Source organism: Rhinopithecus roxellana, chromosome 13, assembly GCF_007565055.1.
Source record: "Rhinopithecus roxellana isolate Shanxi Qingling chromosome 13, ASM756505v1, whole genome shotgun sequence".
Taxonomy (NCBI): Eukaryota; Metazoa; Chordata; class Mammalia; order Primates; family Cercopithecidae; genus Rhinopithecus; species Rhinopithecus roxellana.
Genome location: NC_044561.1, coordinates 59003115 through 59018534, shown reverse-complemented (window position 1 = coordinate 59018534; position 15420 = coordinate 59003115). Strand labels below are relative to the sequence as shown.

The following is a 15420-nucleotide window of genomic DNA, read 5'->3' as shown; positions in this document are numbered from 1 at the left end:
TTTTTTTTGTATTTTTTTAGTAGAGATGGGGTTTCACTGTGTTAGCCAGGATGGTCTCGATCACCTGACCTCGTGATCCACCTGCCTCGGCCTCCCAAAGTGCTGGGATTACAGGTGTGAGCCACCATGCCCAGCCTCTAAAAACATTTTTCTTTTTTTTTTTTTTTTTGAGACGGAGTCTCGCTCTGTCGCCCAGGCTGGAGTGCAGTGGCCGGATCTCAGCTCACTGCAAGCTCCGCCTCCCGGGTTCAAGCCATTCTCCTGCCTCAGCCTCCCGAGTAGCTGGGACTACAGGCGCCCGCCACCTTGCCCGGCTAGTTTTTTTTTTTTTTTGTACTTTTTTTTTTTAGTAGAGACGGGGCTTCACCGTGTTAGCTAGGATGGTCTCGATCTCCTGACCTTGTGATCCACCCGCCTCGGCCTCCCAAAGTGCTGGGATTACAGGCTTGAGCCACCGCGCCCGGCCTAAAAACATTTTTAAAAGAAGTAAGACCTTCCAGGGAAAGGGAGCTGCTGGCTGCTAGGTGCCTCTTTCTCCTTTTCTCCCAAGAAAGACCTGGCAGCCACTTTGCTGGGGAGACAACCAGGGACTAGAGAGGCAGGTTTGGGCTGTGTGCAGTGGCTCATGCCCGTAATCCTAGCACTTCGGGAGGCCGAGGTGGGCGGATCACCTGAGGTCGGGAGTTCAAGGCCAGCCTGACCAACGTGGATAAACCGCACCTCTACTGAAAATACAAAAACAGCCAGGCATGGTGGCACATGCCTGTAATCTCAGGTACTCAGGGGGCTGAGGCAGGAGAATCACTTGAACCCAGGAGGTGGAGGCTGTGGTGAGCCGAGATCGCGCCATTATACTCCAACCTGGGCAACAAGATCAAAACTGTCTCAAAAAAAAAAAAAAAAAAAAAAAAAAAAAAAAAGAGAAAAGAAAACAAATGCAGGCCCTGGACACTCATGGGGGCTGGCCACTGAGAGGCTCCTCTCGCCTGCTGGACCTGGCGCCTGTGGGTTGAGCAGTCCCTCAGCACTGACACTCCAGCATCCATCTGGACAAATCCTCATCCTTGATGATGGCCCTGTGAAGACCCAGGGCCCCATGGCCTGTTCCTGGAGCTGCTGCTGGGAGAACAGCTCTGACCTGCTGCCTGGGTGGAGGGGTGGCTGGGGGCGACGGGGCTGGCCGAACGCTCTGGGAACACTGACTCCACAGGGGCCCAGCAAGTTCGTGAAACAGGGAGGCTGGCTTGGAGCTGCAGGGGGCTGCCTCCTGAGTCTTCCTAGGGTTCTCCCATCACGAGGCATCTATGCATCTACATGTGCCCTGACTCCAGAACCTCCAGCCTTCCTATGTGCTTCCTCATCCTAAGTTGGTCACTAGTCCCAAGTTGGTGGGAGGAACTCGAGGCAACGGCCAGGTAAGCGATGTGACCAGGCTGACGCCGGGGGAAGAGACAGGAACATATCCCGCCAGGACCCTGAGCTGGTACTCACCTAAGTTGTTCTCCCTGCTGCCCTCTTGCAGGTGGGCAGACACCAGCAGCTGCAGTTGGTCTCGTGTCACAGCTGCGCGAGGTGGCTCCACATGCACCCACCGGATCCGGAGGATGCTGGCCCTGGCTTGAGGACCACTCAGTGCTGGCAGCCTCACCACGGTCCAGGTGTTGACTGTGCAGGGAGGCCCTCAGCCCCGTCCACCTAGTCCTGGGCCACCCTGCCCTGGCCCCCACGGCTGGAACCCAGCCTGCTCCAGTACTGGATGTGCACTCTGTGGCTTGGAGGCCACGCGGGCAGAAAAGGGGCTGTGTGTGCAGCACACGTGGCCTACCCACAGCAACTGGAGCCCACCTTCCCCAGCAAAGCCCCAGCTGCAGGAAGACCTTGCTTGGGGCAGGGGGCACACAAGGGGGCTGCTGAAAAAGCTCCTGGTGAAGCCTAGCAGCCACAGGCTGTTGGGGCGGCCATGGGCCTGGTCTCACAGGCTCCTGGGCTGTGTGGCAGATGGCTCCGCCCCCCAACCAGTGTTTGGGTAGTATGGCATCTCACCCTCCTCACTGGGCATCACTGGGGAGGGTCATCCGAGCAGGGGACACGAAGTGGAGAGGTCTAGTACATGGGCCAGTGTGGCCAGCTTATAAAATGGAATAAAGGCTGGGCGCGGTGGCTCAAGCCTGTAATCCCAGCACTTTGGGAGGCAGAGACGGGTGGATCGCGAGGTCAGGAGATCGAGACCAACCTAGCTAACACGGCGAAACCCCGTCTCTACTAAAAAATACAAAAAACTAGCCGGGCGAGTTGGCGGGCGCCTGTAGTCCCAGCTACTCGGGAGGCTGAGGCAGGAGAATGGCGTAAACCCGGGAGGCGGAGCTTGCAGTGAGCTGAGATCCGGCCACTGCACTCCAGCCTGGGCGACAGAGCGAGACTCCGTCTCAAAAAAAAAAAAAATAATAATAAAATAAAATAAAATAAAATGGAATAAAATGGCACGTCTTGTCCCTTCATCATTGTTGGCTGATTGTTAAGACGGGACTGTGTGAGGATTCAGGGTTCAGGAGGGACATTGGAGCTGTTAGATGTGGCGGTTCATGGAAGAAGAGCATCTTGTGTGTTGTTTTAAAATAATTTTTAAAATTTAGGCCGGGCGCGGTGGCTCAAGCCTGTAATCCCAGCACTTTGGGAGGCCGAGACGGGCGGATCACAGGGTCAGGAAATCGAGACCATCCTGGCTAACACGGTGAAACCCCGTCTCTACTAAAAAATACAAAAACCTAGCCGGGCGAGGTGGCGGGCGCCTGTAGTCCCATGCTACTCGGGAGGCTGAGGCAGGAGAATGGCGTAAACGCGGGAGGCGGAGCTTGCAGTGAGCTGAGATCCGGCCACTGCACTCCAGCCCCGGCGACAGAGCGAGACTCCGTCTCAAAAAAAAAAAAAAAAAAAAAAAAAAAAAATTAAAAATGATAAAGGCTATACTTTTTTTTTTTTTTTTTTGACAGAGTCTCACTGTCACCCAGGGTGCAGTGGCACAATCTTGGCTCACTGCAACCTCCACCTCCCAGGTTCAAGCAATTCTCTTGCCTCAGCCTCCCCAGTAACAAGGGATAACAGGCGTGTGCCACCACCCCCAGATAATTTTTGTATTTTTAGTAAAGACGGGGTTTCGTCATATTGGCCAGGCTGGTCTTGAACTCCTGACCTCAGGTGATCTGCCTGCCTCGGCCTCTCCAAGTGCTGGTATTACAGGCGTGCGCCACGGCGTGACCTTTTCGTGTGCTTCTGACAGTGGCACTGGCCTGGCCCAGCCTGCCTTCCTTTCTGATGTCCTCCCTAAAGTAACACTCATCATTTCCTGCTACCTGAGGTGGCCGTGAACTGCAGCTGAAGCCTGCCTGGTGCAGCTCTGACAAGCAAGCCCTTCCGAGGAACAAGAGCCTGGGGGTCAGGTGACTACCAAGCCCTGTTTCCTTTCCCAGCAGGCAAGTGACCCAGCTCTCTTCGCACAGGATGTCCTCTAGGGCCACAGGATATGCACTTTGAGCTGCTCTTTCATTTCTGTCCTCTGTCCTACCTGACATGCCCACATTTGTCCCGGCCAGGCTTTTGTTCTGGAATAGGTGGGAATGCAGCTGGAAGGACTGGGAGCCAGCTTCCACGAGTGACTTCCAGCCGGCCTGTGGGCGCCGCGGCTCGTGTGCACACAGCCACTGCGGTCTTTCCCTCCCTGCACGGTGCCTCTGGATTGTCACGGGGCCAGCCATGCTCCCAACAATGCAACACACCAAGGGAGGGGTTAGAGAGAGAGCTGGAGGTGCCTCAGAGGCTTCTCAGAACAAAGAAAGAGGAGCTGGCCAGGACTGTTCCCTGCCATCTCCTGGGGACAATTTTCAGGCTAAAGAGGAGTGACCCTACTGAGTGACCTCGAGATTGTTGAAACATCTGAAAGGTTTTGGCATGGGTGCTGTAGACCCCATGCATGCCATGGGCTCCCGGGTCAGCTGTGCTGCAGGACAGAGCCAGGCAGGGCTGGAAGGAGGGCTGCCAGGACCACAGCATCGCCCTGACTTGGAGCATCTCCAATTCGAAGAGCCCACTTCTCCTCCACAGGTTACTTGGGCTTCGTCTGAAGAGTGGCTGCTTCTCCAACTTGGCTGCCTAAGACATTTTTACTCAAGTGACAGCAGTTGGTGGCTGAGCCAGGATATTATGGAGGACTAAAAAAAGCACAAACTTAAAAAAAAAAGATGCATTCTTTAAACAGTCTTGCACACACCCAGGCACAAGCTAGATGCATAGTACTTTGCACCTACACCATCCACGTGAAAAATACAGTACAATGACGTAAAAAACACACTATTTCTTTGAAAAACTTTTATTTAGCGTAAAACAGACCCATACCCTTCATGGGTCAGATGTTACCACCTTTAAAAAAATGTTTAACTCTCCTTCCTGTCCCACTGAAAAAATTTTCTTGAAAGGGTTAAGAAGAGTCTATCATTGCTGGTCAAAATCGGCCTAAGGATGGCCGCCAGGGGCAAAGGCCTGAAGGCACCACTTGGGCAGGCCTGGAAGCCCACGGGTGCGGCACCCTCAAGCCCAGGGGCGGCTCCAGGGAGGCTGCATGCAGACCTCCACAGTGTTCAGCCTCCAGTTTAGTCAGCCTCGAGTTTGGGCTGCTCCTGCGCCTGGTACTTTATGTGCATGATACATGTGTATCCATCCTGCTTCCCGGCCTTCAAGGGAAGACTTAACTCTTGGAAAGAAAACCTGCCTGGAGCTGCACGTTCTCACAGCTGGAGATCGCTTCACACAGCAAGTTACCAGAGTACTCAAGTCAACTGCAAAGTGGTTACAAAATGGGAGCTTTAAAAAAAGTGCTCTCCTAGAACCGATGTCCTCACAGTCAGGAGTGGGAGGCTGGGGCTGCTGTGCGGGCCTGCAGCTCCATGGCGCCCCTCTGCAAAGGCTTGGGTCCGCTTTCCAGACTGCAGGCCGCTGTGTGTGCTGCGGAGGATGCCACAGTGTTAAGGCTGTCCAGGACCAGGAGGTGACGCTGGGCTCTCCTGCTACACCCGGCCACTTGTAGCAGATTCCTAGGCCACACTCCTTCCGAGCCACTTTGCAAACTGCTTCCCCGTTGTGGGGCCAGCAGGAGCTACAAGGGCCAAAGGCAGCTCTGCCGGGCCTGGACTGGTTTTGTGGCCTTCGATAGGAGAGGTCTGGGAAAGGCCACACCGCAGTGAAGGTCTTTTCCCACGTCCAATTTTATGGGAAGACTGGGGTTTGAAGATGGAATCTAGGAACCCTCCTCTCCCCTTTTTTAAGAGAAGAGAAAAGGAGACCTTTGCCTCACATGAGAGCGGGTAGAGGAGAATCAGAGCCATGGCAGCCACCAGCAGCGTACTTCCTGGATGTGCACGGGAGAGAGATGGCAGCTTCTGAACAGGGATGACACAGGTTCTTTGCTCCTTTGCAGTTGGGATGAATGTTCAAGTTGAGGCACAGTGTGGTTCCCATGGAAAGCCCAAGGTCAGCACGGCCCCTCGGCCTGCTCCGCTACGGGATGCCTTGGAGGGGCCAGGCCTCTGCTCCCAGCTGGCCCCAGCCCAGGGAGGCGGCAGGTGGCTGGAGCACCCCTAGGGGCAGGTGGGTCTAGCCCGGGGGGCTCCTGGCTGGACTATGTGCTAACTGCTTTGATGGACAAGCACCCCACCCCCAATTAGCTCAGTGGCTTGATGAGCTGTACACAGCCAGGCTGGTGCAGAACCGTGAGAAAGGAACGGTTTGGCTATAGGAGCTAGTGATTCGGGGCTCGCCACCCTTCATGGCCCCATGAAGATCCGGCACAAGGCAGGTGCCCATCACCCTTGGGAGGGAGGGCGGGAGTCTCTTATCTGCTCGAGAGAGGCCAGCCTGCATCCCAGCATCCACTGCAGCTCTTGCGTTTCCGTCTGGGTGAATCTTAGGCTGGGAGGAGGGACTTCACCAGCCACGATTCCAGGGTCCCACCCTGTACCCTCTTGGCCAGTGTGGACGAGGGCCCATCCCGAAACCGTCTTTAACATACGTGTGGAGGAAGGTGATGCCCTGGCACCCAAACTGAGAAAAGGGTGAGTTCTGCAGAGCCAGAATTCTCATTGGGAGGGTGAGAGTGGTGGCTCTGCTGTTAGCTTGGTCCAAAACAGAACGGAAATGCCCCCTCATCACGTGAGCGGTCCAGACGGTCTAGCGCCAGGGTGAGGCAGGCACCAGGTGCAGGAGGGGACAGAAAGCTGTGAGCAGGACCCAACGGGGGTCCTGGGCAGCTCCCTGATGCCAGCCAGGCCAGTGATACGAAGAGAAAGGCTAATAAATAGATGCACGTGGCGAGCGCCGGGCAGCCCTGGACCAGGCCGTGTGGGACGCAGCAGATGCCGCTGTGGCTCCCGCACGCGGGCATCAAGTGATCAGTGTCTCTAGTAAAGAAATACAAACCAAGTTACTTCTTTTCAAGTATTAAAAAAATAAGTTAATTGACAAAAAGGGTTTGAAGCGGCTGAGCGTCTTGCCAGGTTGTCAGCTCCATTTCAATGTGCAAACACAGGAAAGACACCGAGGAAGAGGCCATCTCCCGCCCCAGCATAAATGTGGAACAGGGACAATGCCTGTCTGCCAACTGGGGGCGTAGAATGTAGGGCCTCATCCTGTCCCCCAAAGTCAGCATTTTCCAGTGTCAAAATGGTTGTGAACTACAAGCAAAATGCAGCAACCCACAGGCCTCAGGCCGCAGCCAGCGAGAGGCCCAGGCATTTGGCCACTTAGGGTCCAGTGTGTGGTGTTCGGCTGGAGAGCACACCCCTCCTGCGTCCTCCTAATTTGCATAATCAATTCCGGAGCCTGCCCACACTTCCATGTCTCCTGTGATGCTGGCGTGGGCATGACTGGACACCTCCCCATCCTGGGTCTCAATCGCACCCTGCTTTCGTGGGGTACTGTTTACGTTTCTTTGGTGGTGCTCCAGGGAGCATGAAGAAGACAGTGGCCCTTGCAGGCTGTGGTGGCGCACTGTGGTTCTGACGGGAGCTGTTTCCCTCTCTTACCAAATGTGCCAGTGGAAGAAAGAGGCATAGCCAGCACATCCTCAGGGAGCGTGCGGGGTGGGCCCCTGCGTCATGCCATACACACCGTGCTCCTCCTCTGAGCGGGAGGTCCAGGTGGGCCTCCTCCCAGGAGGTGGCACCGTCTCAGATAACCACTGTCCCTGGGGCTCCCCACTGCATGCGGGACTCGACCACTTTCCAAGCAGCACACGGGCATCTGAGCATAAACTCCAAGGAGGTGCCAGGCCTCCTCAGATCGTGGCTTCGGGTGGTTTGGAGGCCACTACCCGGCCAGGCGGATGCCAACAGAAAATGGAGCGCTGGGTGTGAGCTCAGGACCAGTTAAGGCTGAAGCCCTTGGACAGCATGGCAGCCTCCAGGTCCTTGTCCTCCTCTCTCTCCCGGAGCCGCTGCTCCTCCAGCAGCGCCACCAGTGAGTCTCTCTGCTCCACCACCTCCAGCATCTCATTGAGAATCTGCTTCTCTTCAGACAGCTCCTCCTCAGTCTTAAGGTGATCTTGAAGGAGAAGAAGGCATGAGGTGAGGGGCCTGGAGGTGGCACCCACCCCGGGCTCCATGGGTGCCTCACCCCACTCACCTTCCACTGCCATGCGTTCCCGGAGCTCCTGCTGCAGTCGGCTCTGCCGGTCTTCCAGCTCCAGCTCCCGGGCACTGAGGAGGGAGGGCAGGAGGGAGATCAGCCACTGTGACTGGGGACCACCCCTCACCCCCAAATCCGGAAGGACCTCTATGCCTGCTGTGACAAGCATGGCACCAACACCCCCTACCCAAGGCCACTCACAAGATCATCAGCTCCGACTCGTAGCGCACCATGGCGTTCTTCTCCTGCACTAGCTTGAACCACTCCTGCATCAGCTTGGGGTCGTCCTTCTTGCCCATGCCTGCCGAGAGAACATTCGTGTGGGGTGCAGGGAGTGCCGTGCCCACCCTGGCCCGCAGGAATCACACGGGGCAAATGTGCAAAGAGGGCCGAGCAAGATGCTGCCGGAACTTCCACTCCCAAGCCAGGCCCAAGGTTTGCCTGCAGCCATGGGGCCCTGGCGCCCCCTCCCCGGGGCCTGCGCTTCCCCGTGTCCTGCCGTCCCTGCTCACCCGTCAGCGACCTCGCCAGTGGGGACCTTGCTCTCCCCGGGCCTGGTTTCTGCCCCTCCTGCTCCCTGTGCTCTCCTAGGATGACTTATGTCGCTTTCTCTCTTTCTTCCCATTCAATGTTTATTTAGCACTTTCTAGATGCTGGGTCTCCTGGGAGGAAACCACTCTCGGAAACAATGCAAAGTGAATTTGTAAACTGCACCCTGCCCTCAGGTCATGCTCATTAACTCAGCTCTTTCTTGGGCCACTCCCCTCTCCAGGGGCTACCAGAATAGATGCCTTGTCATTTGTTTACCTCCTGACCAGGCAGAGAAGACACCACTCCTTAACTTGTGGCCTATCAAGCTTCCGGATGCCTCCCGCGGGATCCCGCATGCTGGACGCAGGGATCTCAGGATGGCCACCGGGTTTCTCACCAAGAGCAGAGAAACGCTAGCAGCCCCTGGGGATGGAAGGAGGTGGCCACGCCCTGCCCTGGTCCCGTCCAATAGAATGCCTGTGGCTGGTGGCTGCCTGCTAGCTCAGGCTGCCTGAACCAACAGGTGCCCATACCAAACTGCCCCCAGGGGCGGCCTGACCGCTGGCTTCACTGTGGCAGGAGGACAGAAGGAAGAAGTCTCCAAAGGACCAAGCCACCCAAGGAGGGAACGAGGTCCTTCTCCTCGGAGCACGGAAGTTCATGGCAAAAGTGTGGTCCCGCCTAAAACACATGCTGTGTCAGTGGTTCTTCAATAGTTTTGGATTACAAACCACTTTGAGAATCTCATAAAAGCTAGGGACTCTCTTCCTAGAAAAATGCCTATGTGTGCAGAGCAAACCATTGGATGCAGAGTTCCAGCTGCTCCTGGGCTTCCTGTGGCCCGTCCGTGGGCCTCAGGTTAAGGGGCACTAGACGGGGACATCTTTCAGAGGCCCCTGCACTCTCCGCGTCGCTTGGCAGGGTGTGTTCTAGGCCAGTTAAGACAAGCCCAGGAGTGTGAGGAACACGGCCTCTGAAGGGCCAGCCACAGCCCGAGCCCTCCCTCACTGCTAGCTGCCTTTCTCCACCTGCCTTTCTGGCACATGGTACACAGACACATCTCTTATCTGCAGTGGTGTCTGCTAGACAGTTAGTCTCTACCCAGTGGCCACACCAAGGAGGCAGAAACGCATCATGTTCAACAAGCAGGGGTGAGTGTCTGTACCGTGCCCTAGTGCCCATGCGGTTCTGCTCCCAAGGGGGTTCCTGCCCCTGAGCCTCCTCTGAAGGACGAAACACCCCCGGCCTGTCCAGCCCGTGACTGTGGAGTGCCTGCCTGAGGGTCAGGGGACCAGCGCTCTCCTCACCCAATCCAATAGGCTTGGGTCTTGGCTTTTAAGCCAGTCCCCACTCAGTTCCATGCATTGCTTTCGGAGCGTCTCTGCACAATGTGCCCACACAGCCGTGGAGGAGGGGCCCCGGCATGCAAGCTGTCCAGTGCGCCCAGCCGCGGCGGCACCAGGGAGACTCTCCCGCTGCCCACCTCCCCGCGAAGACACAGAAAATGCCACCGGAGACGTGCGGACAGCGCTCACTAGCTACGGTGAGCTCGCCCACGGCCGCCAGGCAGGGGCTGTGGTGTGTGGGCGAGAGTCGGGTGAGCGCTGTGGATGGCAGGTAAGAGTTAGCAGGGTTAGTCATGGCCACACCCCCCACATGCCTTTCAACGACAATCTTATCACCACAACAGACTTCAAATCAGACAAACTTAAAAAACACACACTCAGCAAGACACGAGGTAGAGAGGTTTGCTTTCAGTGGTTGTTTGGAAAGGGGCCCGAGGGCGCTTGTGTAGACCAGTCTTTGTAAGGACAGTATTCCTTGACGCTCCCATCCAAATCGCTGCACACAGGCGGGAGGATCCTCACCTGTATCCCTGCCCCTCTATCTGGATCTGAGACCTACAGGCCCCAGCCATGAAAGGCCAGCCAATGCTGCAGCCCTGAAGGGCCCAGACCTGGAGGCTCTCTGGCTTCACTCTGCACCCTGGTCCTCCCCATAGACAGTCAAAGGGATACTGTACCTTTAGAAACTGCCACAGACTCATGACATTTTGTAACAGGACCATTGAGGGTCAGAGAGAGACAGAGAGAGAGAGAGAGAGAGAGAGGTAGGTGGGTTCTGGCTCTGTGTTTGACTAGTGTGGCTACACCCCCTCCGAGGTAGCAGGGATGGGGTTGGCGAGGTTACGTTACCTTCCTGGACACAGCAAGGGCAGAAGGAGAGAGGTCTACGTCGTGGAGTCCCGCCACTGGGCTCAACTTCAAAAGGACCAAACAAGGAAGAGGAGGAGGAGACGGAGAAAGACAAGAAGGAAGAGGAGAAGAGGAGCAGGAATTTGGAAGTGGAGAGGGACAGGGAGAAGGTGGAATAAAAACAAGCAGAGGACAAAAAGCATAAAAAGTGAGAAAGGAACAACAGGAGGAAAAGAAAAAAATACAAGAAATGGAGAAGCAGAAACAAGGGAAACAAAGTCTACAAATGAATTAAGTCCTTTTTTCAGCATGGAACTGAATGAGAGCAGACCCAGCTCCGGGCAGCATCACAGAGGGGGTGTGGGCTCAGAGCAGCGGTGTGAGTTCCTCCAAGTGGGATGACGTGTCCCCTACATGATGGCAGCAGTCGGGCCACAGGGCCCTCCCGCCTCTACTCCTTATCAGGAGGGCAGTGGCATCTGGGTTGTCATACAGTGGCCTCTGGGGCCTTGGGCCCCCTCCTCAAAGCCCCTGGATAGGTCTGCCTGGCTCTGAGAAAGACTGCATTCAGTAAGTGGCCAACATGGCTTCCAGGCTTGTAGGTGACAACCTGGGGTCACCTCCCAGACCCACATGGAATCCTCTAAGATGTCACCACAGGTATGTGCTTGAGGCAAAGCTGGCCTTGACAAGTGCAGGGCAAGGGGGGCCTCTTTGTCTGTGAGGGCAGCACCCCATCCTGTGATGGACCTCCAGGACGCTCACACCTGCGCTGCTTCAAATTCTGAGCCAGAACAATTTTGGGGAAACGTACACACACAGAGGTGACTTCCACCCGTCCGTGTCACTGTCCCCTCTCTCCCCCAGGCATGGGGAGAGCCGGCCACCCCCTTCTTCCTTCTGGTCCTTCTATGGCTGTGCGGGGACCTCATGCTGCAGCTGGGGGCTGCCACACTCTGGACTGTGAGACCAAAGGAGTAGGCTGACAGGACATGGCGAAACTTACAGGAACAATGCTGGGAGGAGTGCTGGCGGGGCACCGAGAGCCAGTGTGCACAGACATCTCTAGATCTGGGGTCTGATGCCTACTCAAGGACGAGGGAGAGGAGTTTGGCAAGGGACCATCACAGAACCACAGAGCACACACAGGGACAACAGAGCCCAGGAAGACACGGGGCCTCAGCCCACGAGCAGGGCAGTGTGTGGTTTACAGAGAACAGGGTTGAAGAAATAGCCTTGACTCAACAGAAGGCCAACAGGACAAACGGCTGGCTGAGAGGCCCCTCTGCGGTGCCGCTGCATGAATACAGGGGTTTTCTGCCTTTGAACCCTTCCAGTGTGGTGCATAGTGCTTTGGGCACACTGAATCTGCTGTTGGGTACAACTTCGAAAGCAAAGCCAGGGACAGCGTGCATGTGTGTGAAACGCTGACTGTACACAGTGTGCTCAATACACACGGCACAGCCAGCCGAATGCACGGGTACGAGGGAGGGTTTCTTTCCGCAACATTATTCTCTGCCTTACAGCCGACCTACAGTCAACCTCGGCTTCAAAGTGTAGTCTGTGTTGAGGCTTGGAACACCTGGATGAATCCCATCAAATACGTCCGTGCACACTCCCTGCCACCTCCTGCGACTGGTGTCACAGGTGAATAGGCCACGCTGTGGAGTGGAACAGCGCCCATGTGACACACGTCCACAACACATCCAAAAGGAAGAGGCAGGCGCCTGCAAGGGTATACATTACAACACGTGTTTCTGCTTTCTGGACAGCACAAAATACAGCTTTCAGCTGTTTTTATGTAGGCCACATCCTCATACGCCCTTCCCAATACAGAGGACAGAACAGAAATTATGAAATGAAATTAGGGAAAGGGAGCATCAGGTAAAGCAAGCATTTAAAGAAACCAAAAAGGCTTTCTCCTAGCAAGAGGCGGAAGCGCATGTCAGTGGCGGTGAGTCCACGCTGCACTGATTACCTTCGGACTTCCCTGTACGCTCCACCACTTCCACAACGAACGAGGCTACTTTTATAACCAGAAAAAACACCCTATCAATACAATTTTCAAAAGAAGAAGTGGAAGGGAAAAACTAATCAAACAAGGGGAGTTCCACCGGACTGGAACCCAACCTGAGCATGCATGGGGCCGGGGTGGGGGGTTTATAGTAAATGCTTTGCCTTTTAGGGGGATGTAAGAAACAGAAGATTTGGTTCACTGATTCTAAGAACAAAGATGCTGTCAAGCTTATGGCAAATGGAAGTTTTTTGGTTTTTCTTAACGTCAGGGTAACGGGTTTCCATCTGTTGCTAACAGGTGCTATAATTTACCACTTCTCAAAGCACTCTTGCGTGCCCTGGATGCCGGCCACCCCTCCTGAGCTCCCGAGCAGTGAGCGGGTCCTGGTCAGAGGACCCCTCCTCTCTGGAGCACTCTGCTGAGTACCCAACACTCGTGGGCACATCTGCTCCATCTTTCCCTCTGAAGCAGCACTTCCTTTGGACGTGTGACCTGGGGTTGGCTCTTTAGTGCCACTCGCTTGACCCGTGGCGGGCAGGCAGTGCCTGTCACCAAATTTCAAAAGCAACAGTACACCACCAGGGAGTGAGGCCTGTCCAGAGCAGTGCATGAGATGAGCATGGACAGCACTCTCTGGTTTCAAGGGGCCCTCATATGCACCGCCCACGTGATCCTCACACCGGCCAGGTGTGGCTGCCGGGAGGGGCAAATTCAAATGAGGGTTCTGAGGCTCAAAGGAGTTAAGTGTGGCAGAGCCTGGAAAAGAAGCCAAATCTTCTTGCCCACTCTGAACTCAGAGCTTGCCCTCTTTAAGGCCAACACGGACTCCAGGCAAATCTAACAAATGCTGGCGTCTCAGGCAGCTCAAGGAAGAGCAGTCCCACAGACCCTGATCAGAATGTCACACTTGGAAGGGAGGCCCGATGTCCCTTCCTGCCTCGTCTTCTGAAGAGGCCCTCAGAGGGTAAGTAGAGGCTGTTTTGTCTGTGCCGGGGAGACAGTGAAGGCAGGACCTGAATCCAGGCCTGGCATTCTTCAGTCGGGGTGCCCCCTACACTACCACCTGCCCCTGAGTGCACCCGAGCACCTCACTCCAAGCCCTGCCTCTCATGGACCCAGGACCCAGTGTGGGGTAGAACGGCCGACAGGGTGGGGAAAAGAGTGGCCAGCTGTAGGGCAGGTCCCCTTCTCTGTACTTGTCCTTCTATAGTCCCACGTTCTCTCCGACCAAGACTCTTCACCTTTGCACACTGCATCAAGACACCTGGGCAGCTGGAAAAACAAGCCAGCAGATGAGCCCGCACACTGAGCCTCCATGATCATCTGAAAGGCAGGCAGGGCCTACTTTAGTCCTTCTGGTACTCAAAATCCAAGAGCTATAGCCCTGAGACTGGGGGGCAAGAGGCTTGAGTGCCTTGCTCACAAGGATTGGTGAGGATATGGTCAGAAAGCTCGGAGGTGCGGGGGCTCACACCTGTGATCCCAGCACTTCAGGAGGCCAGGGTGAGAGGACTGCTGGAGTCCAGTTTGAGAGCAGCCTGGGCAATGCAGTGAGACCCTGTCTCTACAGAAATTAGCTGGGTGTGGTAGCGTGAGTATCTATAGTCCCAGCTACACAGGAGGCTACAGTGGGAGGTCTGATTGAGCCCAGGAGGTCAAGGCTGCAGGGAGCCGTGATTGCACCACTGTACCCCAGCCTGGGTGAGTGAGACCCTATCTCTGAAAAGTAAATAAATAAGTAATACCCAGAGGGGCCAAGACAAAGGCCCAACCCTGTTCACAGCCCAACAATCACCAGTGACAACCTGTGTGGTGGTGGGTGCTGGCTTGACGCTCTGCATTTCTAAGGAACTCCATCATTCAATTCTGCCTGGTTATATTTAACCCACTGGCTTCTACATTGATGCTGATATCAAAAACAGAAATGTCATACGTGAATCATGGCTTGTGGTAAGGACAATGTGGGAGACTAATAATTTATACCAGAAATGTTTACTGAGCACCCCAAATGCACCAGCCACCAATGCTAACCACGTGGCAGCCAAAGCAGGAAAGAACTTCTGCTGGGAAGCAGAGGTGTGTACAGCCACAGCAGGCAGGCCAGTTGGTGGGCTGTTCTCCAAGGTTGCTGAACAACTGGCCCTAGGGACCGGCCTCATCTCAGTGTCCGTCTCTGCCCACTAGACAGGTTCCCAGCCCCCCTGGTTGGACAAAGGCACCATCACCACAGAGCTGGGGAGGTCCCTAAAGCAATGTTCAGTAGACCAAATGAGGCCCACTAGGGAGACTTCTAGAGACCAGAGGTCCCAGCCTGGAATGTTGCATTTCCCCAGGGAACACGGGTTAGGTTGTGGCGTGTCACCAGACTAGTACCATACACAGAGGTGTAATGAGGAAAACGGGCTTTTTATGAACTGAGCCACCATTTACCACTGTATTTCCATGTGAAAATACAGAATTCCAAATAATCAGCTTGCAAGCGCTTTAGAACACCAGCCTTTCAAGAGCTGGAGGCTGGCCCCACACCCTCCCTGCTGATATGCTGTTGTGTGTTTCATGCACACAAACTCTGTGGAGCCCCAAGGTTAGCGTCTTCCCCGTTCAGCCACACTTTTGGAACATCCTGCATAGACAGAGATCATTTTTGGTTTTCAGTTCCGTTGGGTCTCTGAGGATCACACTCCAAGGCGTCAGGGCCAGGAAAGAGGCTCACTTATTTCTCAGGCATATTTTGAGGCCCCACTTTCCTTCCTCTCTGGGCAGCCGTGTGCAGCCCTTAGCTTACCAGGGTGGACTCTCATTTCTCACACTTATTTTGGCGGTAATGCCACTGTACTGACTGCTAAAGATAGTACCACTATAAATAATAACAAATATTATGATAAATATAGTGTTGGAGCAATGCCTTTTTATCTAACTCCTGTCACAGACACCAAAGAGCTTTTGTCACCTTTTCCTAGGAAACACCGGGGGCATTACCTGTCACAGCTATGCCCAACTGACTGG

General features: G+C 55.1%; 2 protein-coding genes across 7 annotated transcripts in view; both read right to left on the bottom strand.

Annotated features, from left to right (window-relative positions):
• Window positions 1–4351: 4351 nt before the first annotated feature.
• LOC104676310 lies at window positions 4352–5256 on the bottom strand (the record flags this gene model as incomplete). The annotated part of the gene is given in 2 exon segments (XM_030915889.1): window positions 4352–4787; window positions 4789–5256. Coding segments are annotated over 2 exon segments (612 nt in total), but the record flags the coding sequence as incomplete, so codon positions are not given.
• Window positions 4352–15420, bottom strand: part of MICAL3 (microtubule associated monooxygenase, calponin and LIM domain containing 3) — a 233429-nt gene continuing 222360 nt past the window's right edge. For 5 of the 6 annotated variants that reach the window (XM_030915886.1, XM_030915881.1, XM_030915882.1 and 2 more), the window contains 3 exons: window positions 7873–7972; window positions 7669–7742; window positions 4352–7587 (listed from right to left, as the gene is read on the bottom strand). In XM_030915886.1, coding sequence (XP_030771746.1) covers window positions 7403–7587; window positions 7669–7742; window positions 7873–7972 — 359 coding nt within the window. In that variant the 3' untranslated portion in view covers window positions 4352–7402. Of the gene's footprint in view, window positions 7588–7668; window positions 7743–7872; window positions 7973–10397; window positions 10464–15420 lie in introns of all 6 variants that reach the window. The other variant, XM_030915883.1, reaches the window with a different exon arrangement.